The sequence below is a fragment of the Haliaeetus albicilla genome, chromosome 25, assembly GCF_947461875.1.
Source record: "Haliaeetus albicilla chromosome 25, bHalAlb1.1, whole genome shotgun sequence".
NCBI classification, from domain to species: domain Eukaryota; kingdom Metazoa; phylum Chordata; class Aves; order Accipitriformes; family Accipitridae; genus Haliaeetus; species Haliaeetus albicilla.
The window spans coordinates 10698337-10717217 of record NC_091507.1 but is presented as its reverse complement, the minus strand read 5'-3'; the positions used below and the strand labels follow the sequence as shown (position 1 = coordinate 10717217).

At 40.5% G+C, this 18881-nt stretch overlaps 1 protein-coding gene across 4 annotated transcripts in view; it reads right to left on the bottom strand.

Moving 5' to 3' along the window:
- The window catches only part of OCA2 (OCA2 melanosomal transmembrane protein), a 219637-nt gene that overhangs the window by 98939 nt on the left and 101817 nt on the right, over positions 1–18881 (bottom strand). For all 4 annotated transcript variants that reach the window (XM_069769977.1, XM_069769978.1, XM_069769980.1 and 1 more), the window contains one exon: positions 14638–14770. In XM_069769977.1, the coding sequence (XP_069626078.1) occupies positions 14638–14770 (133 nt within the window). The remainder of the gene's footprint in view (positions 1–14637; positions 14771–18881) is intronic.

Below are 18881 nucleotides of genomic sequence, written 5' to 3'. Positions count from 1 at the left end.
TAAGAGCAAAAGTAAGCATGTCCAGAGCTTGCACAGTTGACACAGAAAAGGGATCTGAACAGCAACTGACTCATATTTTGTATGGTTCATGTTTACAGATGAGCACACATCCATCAGAATGGTAATCTTCGCCTGAGCTTTACAATGCAAGACCAGAAATGTAAATTTGCACTATCTAAAGCCCAGTGACTATCCCAGGTTATTAAACAACTAGTGCGCAGCTAAAGCTTTTCTTCCAAGAATGGATTCATACCTGAATGACAGACATCAAAGAGGTGCAGAGTCTACCACTTTCCTTTGAAATATATTTGGTGATTCTTGTCAGGAACATAATCTGATACGAAATTATATTAAAACATGGATACATCCTGCTTATCAAAGGATCCACATGACTTTGTGTAGAGACCTTGTCCTGGCCATCATTTACTTTTCCATCAACATTTGTGACACACAAAAATATATCCAACAGTGATTTTCAATTCTCTTCCAAAATATAATCAAAAAAGTGACAGAGCCTTAGGCTACAGCTGATCTTCTGCTCCCCACATAAAAAAAAAAAAAAACAAAAAAACCCCACACAAAGTAAACAACTCTTTTTGAGGATTAGAGTGGATGGGAACTGTGGAAAAAAGATGTATTTTAAACTTCAAATATTTTTCTTTAATAAGATGGCAAGATTAAACTTTAAGTCTCTGAATTTGCATTGTGATTTCTGAAAGAAACTAGTGACCACATATCTGGGGTCTGCTTCGGCTCCACAGTTTCTGATCAATGGGGCAACAAGCTATTTCAATTGGCAACTTCCTCCTCATAACATTCACCCTGAAAGTGGTCTGAAGTTGTGAGCTGGGAAGTTGTTCCTTCCCATATAGATGAGCAAGACTAGATGGAGAAAAGTTGGAATGTGGCTTTCTTGCACACTCTCCAGTGCAACTCTCCAGGCAAAAATTTTGTATTTGAAAAAGTTTCCTGAGCCCTTTGAGGTAAAAGAAGTCTTTCTATGATCTTACATGCTGCCCTAGAATGAATGAGATAGAAACTTTTGTATTTAATTTAAGCAGGTGAAGGGGGAGAACCCTCTCAGTAAGTGAACAGTCCTTTCTGTACTGCTTTCTCATGCAATTTTCAAGTCAATTGGACTGTGGCTTTGAAACTGTCTCTCATCATCAGTCCAAGAGAAAGAGTGTGTTTTTGTCTTTTTCTCTGGCAAAGGCTCATGAAGCATGACTACCCAGTTGGCTATCCTGCTTTCCAAAAGCTTGTCTTTGCTGCAACACTTTTTCTGATCACGTCTGTTCATCCTGCCTAACATTTCCCCACATCCTTTCCAAGTGAAATTTCACCAAGGGTTTTGCTGATGGAGGAAAGCTGAATCTTTCAGCATCTAACTGAGATGCAGATCCCCAGCAGGTATATAAAGAATCTTTATCTTCTTTCTTTCAGAAAGGGGCAGGTAGCATCACTGTATCTGTGCCACAAACAAACCCGCAGAGCGGAAAGCAGCATGACTTGCATTGCACATTCCCGTTCCATGTCTAAAGTGTTGTGAGGCTAATCTCCAGGTTCAGCAAGGTCAACCTGGTGCTTTCTGGTCTATGTTAAAAAAATATATGCATGTTTTCACATGGCTTTGATCTTGCCTTTATGTATAGCAAGTCCATACTTGATTTTTCAGTCATTGGTTTTCCAAACATCCCAAGGACATGAACATTCAACCAGCTGTGGAATTTACTTCAGAGCAAAATGTCCTTTGAAAATCAGAACAGTTGATACATCTTTTATACTGGGACTCCTGCTGCAGTAATAATTTGTGAAGAGGTTTTCTAGGTCATCCCACAGAAAGTTTCTCCTATTTCTCTTTCATGCAAATCGTTGTAATAGCCCATTGTGGCATCAGGTGATACATATGCATTAGCAGTAGCTTTTTTTTTTTGAAGGAAATACAATACAGGACCCTGAGGTCAGTCAGAACACTGAACATGGCCCAAAACTTTTGGGCCTTTCTAGACTTCTCCCATTTCAGGTCTGCAAACCCATTTAGGCAGCAACCCTTAGATTTTGGGAACTTCTGATATTTTATGACATACTGTTACACAGGGACAAGGGCTTAATGCAACTGCAGGGTCTTAGCAATCACTTTGAAATTATGGCTATGGCAGCTTAAGGCAGTATTTGACCGCCCCTGGATGGGAAGGTCTCGCACCTCGTTTCCCCATTCCTGTCCCCTCCTCAGATGGGATCTAATGCTCACGTTACACCAGGGCAAGCTCACTCCACTCACTCGTCCTACAAAACCCAAACTGCAGGGTTTTCACAGGGTTAGCTTTATGGTGGATCAGCCTATTAACTAATTTATCCTACCACTGCAAGGTCTATTGCTAATAATTGAAATGGAATATGTGTGTGACATGTATCTTTCATGGCAGTTTATCATTAAAGCAGCTAAATTAACGTTTAACTGCAACTGTAGTAGCAGCAGTTGAAGTGATAGAAGCAAAGCAAAGTTTAGTATGCAGTGTTCTGGAGTAAAAGCAGACAGGAGAGCTGCAGCTCAGTCAGGGAATTCAGCCCATTATGATACTAAAATCTTTGTGAATATGGTACACTCATAAAGCCCACAAGGCACCACAGCAATATACCTAGCATTATTATTTCATGAAAATTTTCTTTTTTCTTTTTCTCTCTTTTTTTTTCTTTTTCTCTCTTTTTTTTTTTTTTTTCTCCCAGAAAGCCATTTCCAACAAGAAAAGAATAATTTTTGGCTTAGTTCTAGGATCAAATAAAGGATCAGCAAACATGTAAACCCTATGCTGCTAATCTGTTCTGGTTTTGTCGTTTATCATATTTTGCCGTGGAGACCACAGATATAGCATCCTGGACTCACTGAATTTAATGGAATTTCAGCTGTTGACCTGAGCTGTGACATTTTAGAAAACACTGTTTCATTTAAAAATGCATACTCTTTCTGCAGTCTGACAATTAATAGTCAGATTGATTTTCACTTAGAGTAATCACACATTCCCTCCCACCCAACTGCCAATAACAAAGAAGACATCCTCAAAAACTGAGTGTAATTAATTCCCAGTCTCAGAATCTGAAAACGCCAGTCTTGTTAATGGAAGATACTCAGAAGAGCATGACCAATCTTGAGGAGATGAAAAGAATTATCATAAAATGGCAATTTTTAACTTGCAAGTGCACTAAATACATTAACTACCTTTTTCACAAGTAACCCAGGTTTGCACTGCTGGGCTGTGACTAACAACATGCAAAGCATGTTCTTCTGAATGTGTTTTTGTTTTTTTTTTTTCTCTACATGTTATTGTAGCTTAACTATTTTCAGTAAAGCAATTATTTTTCTTAGGTAACTTCTCAGAACAATAATATTTCTGTTTAAATGTTAACTGAAATGAAATTAAGTACCATGAATTATAGCTTAATCCACTGATAGTAATATCTATAACTTTTAGTAATTTTTTAAATCCCTGATATTATGTAATTAATCCTCTAAGCATTATTAGACAGTAAGTGTCATCTCCATTTTAAAAGCACAAAAACTATGTCAGAAAGGTGAAACCCAAGTGTAGAAAGAATTCACCTTGAGGGACATTCCAGCACAACAACTCATGCCTCTCTTCTAGAGATGGTGCCCCTCAACAGGACACAAGCATAAGGCTCTCATTCTGGGGGAGGGAAACAAAACAAACAAAAAAAAGCCTAAATGTTCTTGTCTTTATTCCTTTGAGTAGTCCAGTTCATCAATAGTGGCTAAAGGTAAGCAGACGCATAAATGTTGCAGGGTCTTCAAAACTGCGACAAAAAAAACTTTGCCTTACTCAGCTAAATACTTACAAAGGAATGCAAGATATCTGTACAATGCTGCATAAAGCAATACAGAGAATTTATATAAGCTTTTTGACTCAAAGCCCGACAGCTGGGGCCCCATTTGGTCACCGAGGCACCTAACACCAGTTTGGTTGCCCAACATGGGATTGTGTCCATGGCACAGGATTTACAGGACATCCTCATCCCTGCAGCAAAACAGCTGGAGCCTGAGCAGAAAATGGCAAAGTTCAGAAGGTGCCACACACCTAAGTCTCATCCCAGGAGCCATCTTCTGGGCAAGCTGCGGCAGGCTGCAGCAGCCCCAGGAGTTGGGCTGTTCAGAAAGCTGCAAACCATCCTTCTTCTACAAAATGTAACAGGAATTTTTTCTCACTGTGCATTGGGTTTCCCCCTGTAATTTTCACTACTGAAAGAATCTACAACACTGCAAGCCTACCCCTGCATTTTATAAGGGAATAGTCAGTTTAATACCTCTATGATGGTCACATAACACTCAGATGAAGTAATCTGCAGATATTAAAGAGGGTTAGATCTCTCATAACATTTCAAGATGGTTGATGACATACGTTACTCTTCAGCTGGTTTGTCTGTGAATGAGGGATGGTATTTCTCACAGGTGATATGGGCTCTGTTTCAACCTCTGGGTAAGTCAGATTTAGAGCCACAAAGTTATTTCAGTCCTTGTCATTTTGTCCCTTAGTTTCCCCTACTACAATTCCCCACCTTTTAAAAGCAGATACCTGACTATATTTAGGTTTCATGTGTGTTCATTAGCACTGCCCTAATGTGATTAAAATACTCTGTACAATTCTGTTACATTGAGAATGGCACAGGGTCATGGGAAGTAGGATCAAGTATTTTGAGCATTTGTCTAAAACACCGGTGTAGTTCATTTCAGAAAATTTTCATCAGGTTTGAAATCTAGAAAAATAATCCTGGTTTACTCACTATCAGAAAGTTTTAACTAAGACTGCCAGACTTACCAATGAAAACCAATTTACCCAATGTTTTCCATTAAAGTACAAGTTTCACAATTAAAAAAACTCCATTCAATTCATTATTCTCTGCTCAAAAGTGAATAGGTATTTTCCAATCATAAAACATTTTGCACCAAACATAACTACTGCAGAAGTCCTTTCAATACCAGGAAAAAAGAAAGAAGAAAAAAAAAGTGTTGCAAGCAACCACTTAAAGATTGTATTCCCCAAGTCCTATAATCCAAAAGATAGTGCCTCATCTAATGCTTTTAACAGGACAAAATGAAGAGTAAAATAATGAAGCACACTTCAGACCCACCATATCTTTTAGCAACTGGTTTAAATGTAAAAATGCTGACTAATAAGTTCAGCTCATTTTGACAAATAAAAAATGGCAGGAAGAATTTAAAAATCTGCCAAGGTTACACTTTTATTTGAAACATCATCACCGTGAAAGCTTTCTGCAGCAAAAAGATACAGAGCATGTGTTAAATTAACCTAAGCTGTTCTCTTAAGCTCTGTGTATCAGGAAGATCTTATGAGCTTCAGAGCCATCAGAGTAAAGCGAAAAATTTTGTCATAGCTTCACCAAAACACTGGTAATTAAAAGGACAGGTCTTGCCAACCAGTGTATATCTGTACAATCATTTCACAGTTGTAGTACATATACAAAGATCAAGGGGGACAAGTGCTGTAAAAGAAACAGGAGGTATCACTTCCTAAGTTTTTACCTCCATCAGTGATTTTTCTGTTCTGATTCCTTCCATAAAAAATGTGTATAATAAATTGTGAAGTGCTGCTCTATTGATTCAAAATGCCACTGTAGTATACTTTCTTTCTGCATAAGGCAGGTATTAAACAGCTGCCTTCTTGTGATGACTACATTCTCAATACACTAAGCAAATATTATGAATTGTTATATTTCCCTTATTCTGCAGTGTCAGAATACTATTTTTATCATCTGAAAACAAGAAAAGACAGATCAAGAGTTTCCTCTTTCCAAGGGGAATATTCCATCAACTCTAAAACAGTACAAAGGACATATAGAGGATTTTAAACATAAAATTATCTAAAATGTTTAAGAATATAAAAATCTTGAATCTATGTAAAGTAAATAACTACACTTATTTTCATTCCTGGTCATTAGAAGAGCTATTGAAGGTGCAAATAATAAAAGACAGGGGTTTTTTGTTGGTTTTTTTTTTTTTACATTTTCAAACATAAAACCATGACCCTGGTGGATCCTGATACATTATCCGAAAAGGAGTACACACGAAGTCTGCAGGGACCATAAGACTACCTAGCTCATTTGAGACTGAAAGTCTTACAGTTCTTGAAAATAAAGGACACAATATGTACCAGAAAGATACAATCTTAGATCCCAATTCATAAGAAAGCTGCATCTTTTAGTTTACCATGCTATCTTCCACAGTAGGAGAGTTAAAATGTTAACTACTCATTGTTAATATATACAACTGGATTGCAGAGAAGAGGAAAAAAAAAATGTTTTCCTGTTCCACATTGTTCTTCAAGATTTAAAAATACTTCCCATATACTCCCATGAATTTAGCATCTTGGGTGAGGACAGTAGAGTGCAATACTTGTTGCAAAACTTCCATCCAGATTAAGCTTGGAGTTGAATGCTTAAAAATATCTTGAAATATTCCTTTCTTCGGACATTATTCTCTGTATAATCTGCCTGCTGGTTTCCTTACCTGAACCGGCTTTCAAGTGAGGAGAGTCCACTACTTCCAATGTTACATTAAAATACCAATAATGCTTTACTCCCAGTTAGCAAAGTACCTGCACAGGTAGAGACACAGCTCAGGATTGAGATTTGTTGATGTACTCAATCCAGCTAGGTACTTGATGTACCTCATACTGATTCTAGCACGAAATAGTTCCCATGGTTACAAATATGTTACCAACTAAAATAGGGCTAAGGACTGTTCTCTGACCCCAAGCAGCACACATGGCTGTACTGATGCTACGTAACACCTTACCCTGGGTCCCCTCTGTGCCCTTGCAGTGTCCTTATGGCCCTGGACAGTATTATTATTTTATGTGGGCTTTTTTTGATTCAAATTGTCTGAAGCAACATTGGGGCTGTCTTACAAGTGGTCATGGTAGTTCTTCCCCAGCATCAAACTGAAAGGTTGTATGTCACACTGCATGGCATGGCATGAGGGCACACGCCACTGTTAGAGGATGCAGAGGCCACCCAGACATCCCATGCCCTGAGAAAAAACCAAAGCTATTAACTCTTTAACCACAGCCACCTGCCCTGGGTGCCATTCCCCCAGGCAGGCATCTCAGACAAGGGGGTTCACACAGAGAAGATAATAATGACGGCACTGAGCCGTACCCTCTGTTCAATTACAATTACAGTTGACGATGCCTGTGTTTGGTCAATCTGTGCAGCACAAAGTACTACAGCAGACATTTGTAGTCACTATGGGACACAGAGGGGAAAACTCACCAGACATTAAGTGCTAAATGAGTTTTTCAGTCTTGCCTTGTTTTCTCTGTTGACAATCCCCCTAGCTCTGCCGTTCTCTGCACAGTTGTGAGAGACTGAAAGAGTTAATGTCTCAAACATTGTGGCGGGGAAAGTTCTGTGTAACAACGAGTCCTGCAGGTGAGAAGCCGATCAGCACAGATCCACACAGGACATCAGCAACAGGGTGCAGGTGCAGTGCCAGAGCATGTGCAGTTGCTTGTTCTGACGTGCTGAGCAGGGCAGCTCACCATGCATGGCCAAAGATCAAACAACGGTCATGTCTGCAGGGAGGGAGACATTACTCCCCAAACAACCCCCAAGCCCACTGACCCATTTTCCAAAGGTTCTGAAAGCACAAACTGCAGGAGTGTCATGGTTTCAGCCCAGCCGGTAACAAAGCACCACGCAGCTTCTCGCTCACTCCTCCCCCGCTGGCCATGGTGGGATGAGGAGAAAACATGAAGAAAGGCTCGTGGGTCAAGACAAGGACTGGGAGAGATCACTCACCACTTATGGTCACGGGCAAAAGACAGGCTCAACTTGGGGAAGAAACAAAATCAATTTCATTTACTACCAACCAAATCAAAACAAGGACATTAGGAAGTAAACCCCAACCTCAGAACACCTTCCCGCCATCCCTCCCTCCTGCCCGGCTCAACCCCACTCCCGGTTCTCTCTCCCTCCTCCCCCCAGCAATAGGGGTTGGGGTCAGCTCCCCACCCCTTGTCTCTGCCGCTCCTTCCTCCTCAGGGGAGGAGGACTCAGCACTCGGGCCCTGCTCCACCGTGGGGTGTCTCCCACGGGAGACAGTCCTCCACCAACTTCTCCAAGGTAAGTCCTTCCCACAGGCTACAGTTCTTCACGAGCTGCTCCAACACGGGTCCCTTCCATGGGCTGCAGTCCTTCAGTCACAGCCTGCTCCAGTGTGGGTCCCCCATGGAGTCCCGGCCATCTTGGGGGGCATCCACCCCCTGCTCCGGCGTGGGCTCCTCTCTCCCCGGGCTGCAGGTGGGCATCTGCTCCCCCGCTGCCCTCCATGGGCTGGGGGGACAGCCTGCCGCCTCACCGCGGGCTGCGGGGGCATCCCCTCCTGCCCCACTCCTCCTCCCCTCCTTCCTCCCTGACCTCAGTACCCACAGAGGGGTTCCTCTCCCATCCCAATCCCCCGACTCACCGCAGGTTTCCCCTCTGAACTCCGTTCTCCCAGCGGCGCTACCACCATCAGTGAGGGGCTCGGCCTGGGCCAGAGGTGGGTCCGGCTTGGAGCTGGGGAAGCTTCCAGCAGCTTCGCACAGGAGCTGGCTCTGAGGCCCCCTGCCCTGCTACCAAAAAAACCTCGCCGCACAAACCCATAACAACGTGACACCTAATTAGCCTAATGAGTTCAAGTGCCTGCCCGAAGAAGGAGCAAGCAGATGAAAAAAGGACATGAATTGAAGCCCTACATGTGCACACCGTCCAGAACTGGACCCCTCAGCTGACTGGACCAATGCTGGACCCAGGACTGGTGAAATCTTTCTCTTCTCTTTTCTCTCTCTCTTTGTTTTTTTGGGTTTGTTTTTTTTTTCCATAACCCCTACACCTCATCCCTTTAGACATAAAACTGTTGACCAAGTCTGGGACAGATCCAGCCACCCCTCGGCTCCTCTCTGAGGAGTCTAGAAAGCAAGGGAGTCCACTCCGAACCTCGCGACAACAGGAGGGCTCTCCTTATTCCCTGAATTTATATATGTGGTTACCACGTGTTACATGGTTTACTGACATAGTTTCATGCCATTTGTTGCTGTGAGAAACCACACCACCTACTGTTATGCCTTCCACTTTCAGGTCATTTCTGCCATAAATAAAACATTCAACTGACCGTTTGGTGTCACTTCACTTTAATTTAGCCTGAGGGAATTCCGAACTCACCACAACCCCTCCCTGGTCTGTCCAGCACAGGTTGTGACAACATTTTCACTCAAAATGAGGCTTGATGTGAGCAATACATACTCTAAATCCAGGAGCAATGCCTGGATATCTTGTAGGCAGCACAGTTCTATCGGTTGCACATGTCTGCCAACCCTCAATTATCGATCCCCTACTTCTTTCCTCTAACAGACTTTCTACCTTCTCACTGCTGGTTTTGTACCTCTTTTTTTCCCCTCCTCCTCTCCTTTTTCTTCTCTTAGAGAAGCAGCTGTAAAGCTCCACATGGAAGAAAGAAACAGATTTGCTCACTCATCTGGTTACCACATTTCACGTTATGGGGAACAGCACCGTGTTTTTCACACATTAAGCACTTTACACATGACTATGATTAATTAGAAAATTCCTTCTGTTGTCAGCTTTACATACTATCGTACTGCCATAGCAGTATTTTCCCAGCTGCTGCAGACAGTGAGTTACACCAGAGGGAATAACGTGCTCCCCCCTCTCCTGGCATCACCACTCCTGCTTCAACAGTGGGTCTGTCTTTCAGCCAGTGAAACAATCAGAAACCAGAGCAAATGGCACAGGAGAAATGGGGAGATGGTGCCAAATAAGTTGTCGAGCTAAAGAAAGCCCTTCTTGTTTGACAGCAATGGCAGTGATACTTGTCACTAGACCATGTGCCACCCACTGTCCTGGGCATAGCAACCTTCCCAAACACTGAGGTCCACGTCTCCACAGCTTGAGAGCTGAGACATAATAGTGTATCGTCATGCTTTCCAGAGACTAAATAATGTATTGTTAACGCTTAAGGGAAAAAAAACCTTTGGCTTCAAGTTTTGAGGGGCAGGGAACAGCAAGTTTAATTCCTCTTACACTCATATTATTATTTCTTCTTACATATTCCTTTTGGAAAGTCTATATATACTTTTTAAACCTCAGCTTACTACCCTAATCCTAGCAACTTCTTCTGCATCCATACAAACAAAGTGCAGGTTTATCAGCTGAAAGTTGCACTCAAAATAAGTCCTTAAAGTATCCCTTCATTCTTAAAAAGCATTTGTTTTTCTCTCTCACAGCTGAGTTCTTCAGATTCTTTTTTCTTTTGTAATATGCCCATCTTCAAGCCACTGCAGGTAGATAGTGGCTCCTGGGGAAGGAACGTGTGTTTTTCCTGCTGCACAGGTTCTGCAGTTCAGTCCAAAAGCCAACAATTTAAAGACTCTGGTAACACACAGCATTGAAATTAATCTGCCAATGTATCACCAGAATAACAGCATTGTCTGGTCTTAAAATTAGTGCTTATCCATTCTCAAAAATCTGTGTAGCCCAAAGCAACAGAAAAAAATCTTAAAGCACATGACATACAAGGAAAAAAAATCTGGGGAGAATAATACACCAATTAAGTCTCACATATCTTGTTTAACTGCTAATTGGGGGCAGGGTGAGGGGAGGCTGGTATTTAGTTGGTTAAAAGCTGCTTCAAACAAGCCATTTGAAGTTATCACAGAATCGTTGCAACCTGAGACGGAAGGACCCCTGAAAGCACCTTGGAGCACATTCTACAAATCCAAACCATGACAGCTACCTCCTAGTAGAGCTGTGTTGGTCCCTTTCTCTTCCCCTTTCACAGAAAATTTCAGTAGAAAGAGTAACTTTTCAGCATTTGTTCTAACTGAACAGCTACTGATTAGCTTCGCAGCAATGGAGGAGCACCTGATTATACAGACACATGGTATACTAATTAAGAAACTGCTATATCTGAACCTATTACAGCGCAAGTAACAAAGATTACAGAGAGATGAATTGAGGGAAATATGCTAGCCAGTGTTTCACTGGCAAAAATATTATGTCAGTGAATAAATTGTACTATTCAAATTAATAAAAAAAAGTTATGGATACTTGATTTCTTAAAAATCCAAAACATATGCTTTAAAAGTTTATAAATGGAAAAAGAAATTCTATTTTCTAAAATATATATTCACAAAATAATGTTGTTATGTCAGGATCAAAATTGCTTACCATTGACAGAACGAATTTTCTCACTGTTTAGATGCTACTTATCTCAAGACACTTTGCAAGCTGGCACATTTAAAGATACTTTAAGTATATAATAATTCTAGTTATTCATGGAAATGTCCATGAAGCTATGACTTTTATTAGAAAATAAGAAATTAATAGAAGCAAGAATTCTTTTTAAATAAGAAAGTTGGGAAGTTACAAAAAAATGCTGAATACCAAAGATTTAATAATCTATTTCCAGGCAACGAGGGAAACCAATTATTTTTTATAATGATGCATAATTACAAAAGGTTTTATCTGGAGGTTGCAAAGGTTACTTTCCTCCCCAACAAAAATACATTTCCTTTCCCAGAGATGATCTCTTCCACAAAGGATTCTTATTCTTGAGCCCTGTGTAGAACAAGTAGGAACTTGCTCTATATTTAGCATTTTGGTATAGAATCATAGAATGGTTTGGGTTGCAAGAGACCTTTAAAGGTCATCTCGTCCAACCCCCCTGCAATAAACAGGGACATCTTCAATCAGATCAGGTTGCTCAAAGCCCCATCCAACCTGGCCTTGAATGTTTCCAGGGATGGGGCACCTACAACCTCTCTAGGCAACCTGTTCCAGTGTTTCACCACCCTCATCCTTATATCTAGTCCGAATCTACCCTCTTTTAGGTTAAAACTGTTACGCCTTGTCATATCACTACATGTCCTACTAAAAAGTCTGTCCCCATCTTTCTTACAAGCCTCCTTTAAGTATTGAAAGGCTGCAATCAGGTCTCCCCAGAGCCTTCTCTTCTCCAGGCTGAACAACCCCTACTCTCTCAGCCTGTCCTCATAGGCAGGTGTTCCATCCCCCGATCAGTTTTGTGTCCCTCCTCTGGACCCGCTCCAACAGGTCCATGTCTTTCCTGTGCTGAGGACCCCAGAGCTGGACGCAGTACTGCAGGGGGGGTCTCACCAGCGCAGAGGGGAAGAATCACCTCCCTCAACCTGCTGGCCATGCTTCTTTTTATTCCCTCTGGGATACAGTTGGCATTCTGGTCTGCAAGCACACATTGCCGGCTCCTGTCCAGCTTTTCATCCACCAGTACAAAAAGAAGGAGCCATAGGAACATGAGCCAACTCCCCACCTGTTCAGATTGTGCATTTCAGTAGCCTATTGGGGACAACTTGGGAGTGGATATTGTTATCTCATAGCTTTTTTCACCTCTCTTCAAAGTACTAACTTTGACTAGACAAGTAGGAAGATCACTCACCCATGATACACAGTTCACAATGCTTATTATTGAGTTTTTTATGGATATTTTAGGTAATAATGCCTTCCCGTAAGACAGAATGCAACATTAATTATTTAAAATTGACAAATTTAAGGCACATCTATGGCTAGGAGAGGACAGCATCCCCTTCTGCATGTTAGCACTGCCAATTTTGAGTGGCTTACTTTCTCTAAAGGCAGTCCTGGCACCCAAGATAAAATTCTAGCTGTTTGAATGGAAACAGATGTGGTGTAAACTGTGGTAAGCCAGAAGTGTCCTATTGGTAAATAAAGCCTTTTCTCTCTTTGACCCAGAAGTTTATAGCCAACAGATTTTTTTACCAGGTAAGGAAGACTTCTTGCAGCACCTTCCCTGGTATGAGAAAGTAGGAAAAGAATGATGGCTTCTGAATAATTTTACTTTGTAGTGCCACAGGGAAATATCTAGGCATTTAAGGGACTGAGTTCTTTGCTTTATTTCTCTTGCACTCATGATCAAATCTCTAAGGGTGCAGAAAGCCTCAGCTGTTTTACAATGGCACAGCGATGAAAATGCATATCTCGTACCAAGCAAATATATAGAAGAAAAATTGTCCTCAATTCACTTAGAAAATAGTTAGGTAGTATCACCTCTAGAATGCTTTGGTTCCTAATACTGGGAAAGACTTTGGCCCCTAGAGCTATCAACAGGTAGGCTGAGCACGCCTTGTGCTGAATGGGTGCTGAAGTCCCTCAAAACCAAATGTCTGCACAAGAGCTAACTTCCTCAGCAGTGAAGTCTCTTCTCTGACCTTTCTATCATATGGGATTCAAGAGACATGTTACAATCCACTGAGGAGAAGATTGTCTTTTTAATAAAATCCTACTTCTAAATCTAATTTTCCCTGGAACAAGGCAAGTCACTACAGGTGGTACTCATTTTGCCTAAATTAGTTACCTATCATGAATATCTCCACCACTGAGTTAGTCACCTTGGACTCCCCTTATACTCAAAAGGAAGAAGGAAAATTGGGGGGGCTGCAATATATCTGTTCTATTGTAGACAGCTACATTAGTCTTTAGAAGGGCTTATCTTTCTCCACAGATTACAAATGGAGCCAAGTTATATCAACCATATCAAAAGTTGTGTCCCCCCATGCTAAAGAGCTCCCCCCCACGCACAGGTTTGGAGATGTTGTACAGCACATTAAAACACCAGTTGCATGGTCTGTGGAAGCCTGGATCCTAAGACTTCTGCAGCCAAAAGTGAAAAAACCATCAGTCACAGGGAAGAAACAGTTACACTCAGCTATCTTTGTACAAAGCTTGCTAAGAAATTATTCTTAGTAAATTATTTCTTACCTCGTAAAGAAATTATGAACATTTGGGGGTTATTATTAAGTTTCACCATTGAAACAGAAGCCTGAGAACAATGATGAAAATTCAAAAGGACTGAATAGAAAGGCATAAAAGCATGAAGACAAAAAGGGACCAACATACTCAACAACCATTGAAACAGCTTTACCAAGACTTCTAGGGACTACCGAGGTGAGCAACCTCAAAAAAACCATAGATTTAGTCCTACTGAATTATAGAACTTATACACAGGGGAAATTTAGGGTTGGAAGAGCCACAGAGGCAAGCTGGAAAGAACTTGGAAAGTTCTACTCTTGATGAATTGTCCTTCATTGACCACAGACCAGGAAAATATTGCTGAAAAAATCCAGTGTAGGAAACCCAGCAGTGAGACAATGCATCGGTGCACTATGCCTGTCATAAGGGAAACCTGGGACATTTCTAAAGCTAGGCTGTGAACTCAGCACCTTGAGCAGATGTCTTCTGTTGCAATACATAACACCCTGGTATTCAAGCCTGTGGCTATAAATGATGCAAAATATCCCTATAAATTTTGAGAGATTTTTAATAATTCATGTCAACACCTCAGCCTTAGCACCAGAAAAACACCCATTTCTAAAAGTCAGAAAATATCATGACTAAAAATAAAATCTAAATTATTAGTTTAAAAATTGATGTTTAGAGACTGAAGGAGAGTGGACACTTCCATCTGAGGACAACATTGTCGTAAGCACTATTCCGTTTCTATTTAGCACATATTCAAGGCAGTGATAGTAAAAATGTTTTCATGCTCACACTTACCAACGATTTCACTTGGCTCCTTATTGTAAAGTTTTTTGTTCCAGTAAAGAAGTCTGAGAAAAGGAAAGGAGACCAGAACAACAAGGCAGATGCCAACAAACATATGCCCTGTGAAGGCTGCAAAATCCAATCCCTGGAAATAAAAGTGAAAACCTAAATTAAAAATCAGTTGTTTTTCTATATTACCTACAGTGAAGAGTATTCAACTATATGTGCTTTAGCAATCAATTATAAATATAAAGCAATAAAGTAAGCTCCAAGTACAGCGTATGCTGTATTTCATCTGTTTCAAGGAGACAAGCCACATTACAAATTAATCCAGAGAACTAAAAAATAACATTACGAGTTATTCTGAAATAAATTTAGTGTTCCTGACATGGACAGAAAAAAAAAGCCAAACTGAATCATTAACTTTCACTTAAATCACTGTAAATTCATTTTAAATCACACTGAATCACAGAAGTACTTTAATTTTAATGACCAGCTTTTGTTTTAAACTGATGACAACATGGATTTTTACAACAGTTCTATCTGAACTAGTCCAAATTCACCAATATTATTCTACAATAAAAATATAATATGTCAATATTCTGTTTATTTTTCTTCCTGGTTAATAAACGGACATATTTATTTACATTTTGCATAACAAAACCCTTTAATGAAGGGGTTCTCAGAAAGGTTAGGCAGAATTAATATTAAAAAGCTACTGTTTTAAGCAATAAGAATGAATAGTGACAACCCACCCTAAAACTTTGAAGTTAGCCATGCTTTGATGAGGACATTGGACTAGATGACCTCCAGGGCCCCTTTCAACTGAATTATTCCATATTACACACACTGTAGCGCATCAGGGTTAGTGTTTGGGCTGGGATTTTCTGAAGTAGTCATGACTAGCCTGTCCAAAAGAAGTTGTCTGTGAAGCTCCAAGGGGGATCACATCCAAGTACTCTGGTAGCAAGGAACTGTCTTATATTCACAGAGCAGAGGTTGTCTGAACTGGTGATCCCAGCAGATCAGCTCTGTGACACTTGGAAGAAAGCATGATCTGAGTCCCGGATAGCCCAGGTTGTCCAAGCCGAATTTTCAGAGCACCCACTGATTTCCCAGAGACTCTAGAAAGTCATGGGTTCTCCCTGTGCCACACGTCTATGTCTCTAGTGACTTGCCTTTTACCAAATACCTGTGTGCTACCTATAGACCCTTCTGCAATGCCAATACGTATTAAAAACCGCTTCCCATGCAGCATCAGCTGATATTACCTGCTGTGTGTTAAGATTAATGGGGACTTACTACCTTAAATGTTCTTCTATATTGTCTCCTACTAAAAGAATTTATGTGGAAATGTCCCAGCTGAAATGTCTCTAGTTCAAAAAGGAAAAAAAATGTTTCACTATTGCACCACGGGGCATAATAAAAAGACACACGACACAAGAAACTGCTTAAAGTCATAAAGAACTTTTGCAGCCAGATAAAGATTAGTGCTCTTTTGCAAAAAAATCCATAGTTTGCAGACAGTCAAATAAATCTCAAAACATAAATAAGCAGACCTAGGATTAGAATTTGATCCTATTAAAAATACAGGTTTCAGCTTCATAAGCTAAAGAAAATCACCCTTAGTTGTTATTTAATAGTAGATTCTTTGTCGCTTCTACTCTCCAGCCACTAGAAGGTGAAACCATATACCTATTCATTCACTGGCCTTTCATTGTAACTCAGTTACTGCCATTTCTTTTATGAAAGTAGAAGGAAGACTCTTCAGGAATTGGAATAAGATTAGTTTAAGAATCAGACAGAAAAACATGATACCACAAATGAAAATAATATACCTTCATTCAGTTTGCCTACATAATAGGTCAGCTAGTTAAAGGTCTGACATCTCTGCAAGACAGACTTTACAAGTCAATTTTTATAAATGCTCAGAAAGACTGGCCTCTGGGCATCAAATCAAGATTCGGAGCTACAGGAGACATTTCTATGAAGGATGAAATCAACATTCATAACTCTAGGAAATTTACAAATAACCACTGGGGAAAAAAAAAAAAAAAAAAAAAAAAAGAAATTCTGCAAAGGCCCAATGTTTGTAAGACCTGCCCCCAAAGTATATGAAGTCCATATCCACCATGTGTATTTCCTTAATAACAGCCATTTAAAATACACAATAAATCTAATTTTTATATGGGTTGCCTCTAAGATTATGGCCATAAAGAAAGATCAGAATCCTTAAAAACAAGGTGAACTGGCCTTGGTTTGGAAATTTCTCAAGTATTGGCAATGTGCCATTAAACAGTCCAGGAAGTATGCAAAATAAGTATTCAGTTTTGTATGGTCTTTAAAATGGCCTAAGGAGAGGTAGGAAGCTGAAAGGAATTAAGCTGTAAAAACACTGAAGCTAACCCAGCCAAAATAGCAATGCCTAAACCAACTGGAAAAAAATTTATCCTCTGAAAAACAAAATGACTGGGAAACAGCTGGTTGAGGAGCAATGAAGTGACTCAGAGGTGGTCAGAATATACTCAAACCAGAATTACCAGAACCAGTAAAATTACTTTCACACTCAACCTAATCTTACAAAGAGCCGTGGAGATGAAGCTTTTCTTAGGCTGGCAGCAATGTGCCCATGTCACGAAGAAGGATGCCAGCTACCAGGCAGAGTATGTCGGCAGAAATTCTCTGCAGAGATACTCAGGCATAAAGATAATTGCTAATGTAGGAAACAAAAAAAGAAAAATAGGAACCTGAAGAATCCTTGGAAACTCTCAAGTTTAAATATGTGATGTCTCCATCACATGTTAATGGAACTTGAATTTAAGGAAATGGCTCGTTGCAAACAAATGCAAAGATTTACAAAGTCACTTGCCTCTACATTTTTAATATTACACCAATTTCAGAGCAAAACAATTGTACTTTGTTATTGAAATGCCACAATGCAGAAGCTTCTCAAACAAAAAATACAGCACAAGAAATGTGTCACTCGAAACTCACAAAACTAATTTCCCTGTGAAAAGGAAAATCACATCAACCTAGAAGGCAAACTGAAATGCTGAGGTTAAGAAGGAGGTCTCAGGCCTGACTGATAGTTGAAAGGAATTGAAATGACATGGAGATCACAATACTCTCAAAAAAAATGTCAGGATTAACACAGCTTCGTGACATAAAGAGCTGCATAGATGAGCCTTAAAAAGTGATTTGCAGACACCATCACATAAGAAAAAAAATTGTCTACTAGATTTTTTGGCATCCTATCCAGGAGCTTACCCAAAAGTTTCAGAGAGTACCTGGGCTGAGATTCAGGATTTTGTTAAACTTCATAATATCACCCAATTGATCCTTCTTCTCTCTGAGATCCCTGGGGTAAAAGAAAACACACTGCTCTGCTGCAACTGTGGAACAGCTTTCCAATTCATCTGAAAAAAAATCATTTTCTAACATGGAGCATGCTTATTTCAGGAAAGAGCTTGCATGACAGTGTTGTTTGTCATAGCACAAGGCTGGATCCAATTCTCTTCCCATCCCTTGCTCCCAGCTTTCCTCCCTATTACCTCCTTGCCTTGCTCCTCAAGAGCCAGTGAGTGAAAAGGAATCCTGACGATGGCTAGCCTTGGACAACTGGTACTCTGTAGCCACGAGGAGGCTGAGGACTACTGAGTGCATGCTTTTTTATGGCTGATATCAGAAGGGCTCACGGTGAAATCAGACCACTGCCCACCCTGATGCTTTGGGCTGGGTGCTTAGCACCAGCCTCTCTGCAGCACACAGAATATGCTTTCAGGCAAGGAGAAGGCAGATTTCATCCCAGACATTGTCAGGTAGCTAGCAGTCAACTGGCAGCCTCTGGAGAACTTTAAGAGCCTAAAGGATTTACATTGTACCACAGATACAAATGATGCAGCAGAGAATACCAAGATAGTGACACAACTTCGGTTGCTCCTGCTCCCTTTCCTACACCCCAGAAAGGGCACACGACATCTCCACAGAGCCTACATTCATACCCTTTGTGGCTGTGGATAACACATTTTATACCTCCTGAGTCCCCTGTACTGCTGGGGCCAGGATTCAGCATTGTAAAAACACATTAAAGTGCTCCACATGTCTGCTGCATACAACAAAATGTCATTTTCATAAAGATTTTCTTTTTCCTGCACAATAGACTGAAATAGAATTGACATGCACAATAGGCAAGAAATACTTTTCTTGCAGGAGATTTCAATCCATCAGATAAATACAATACATGCTTCAAATGTCCC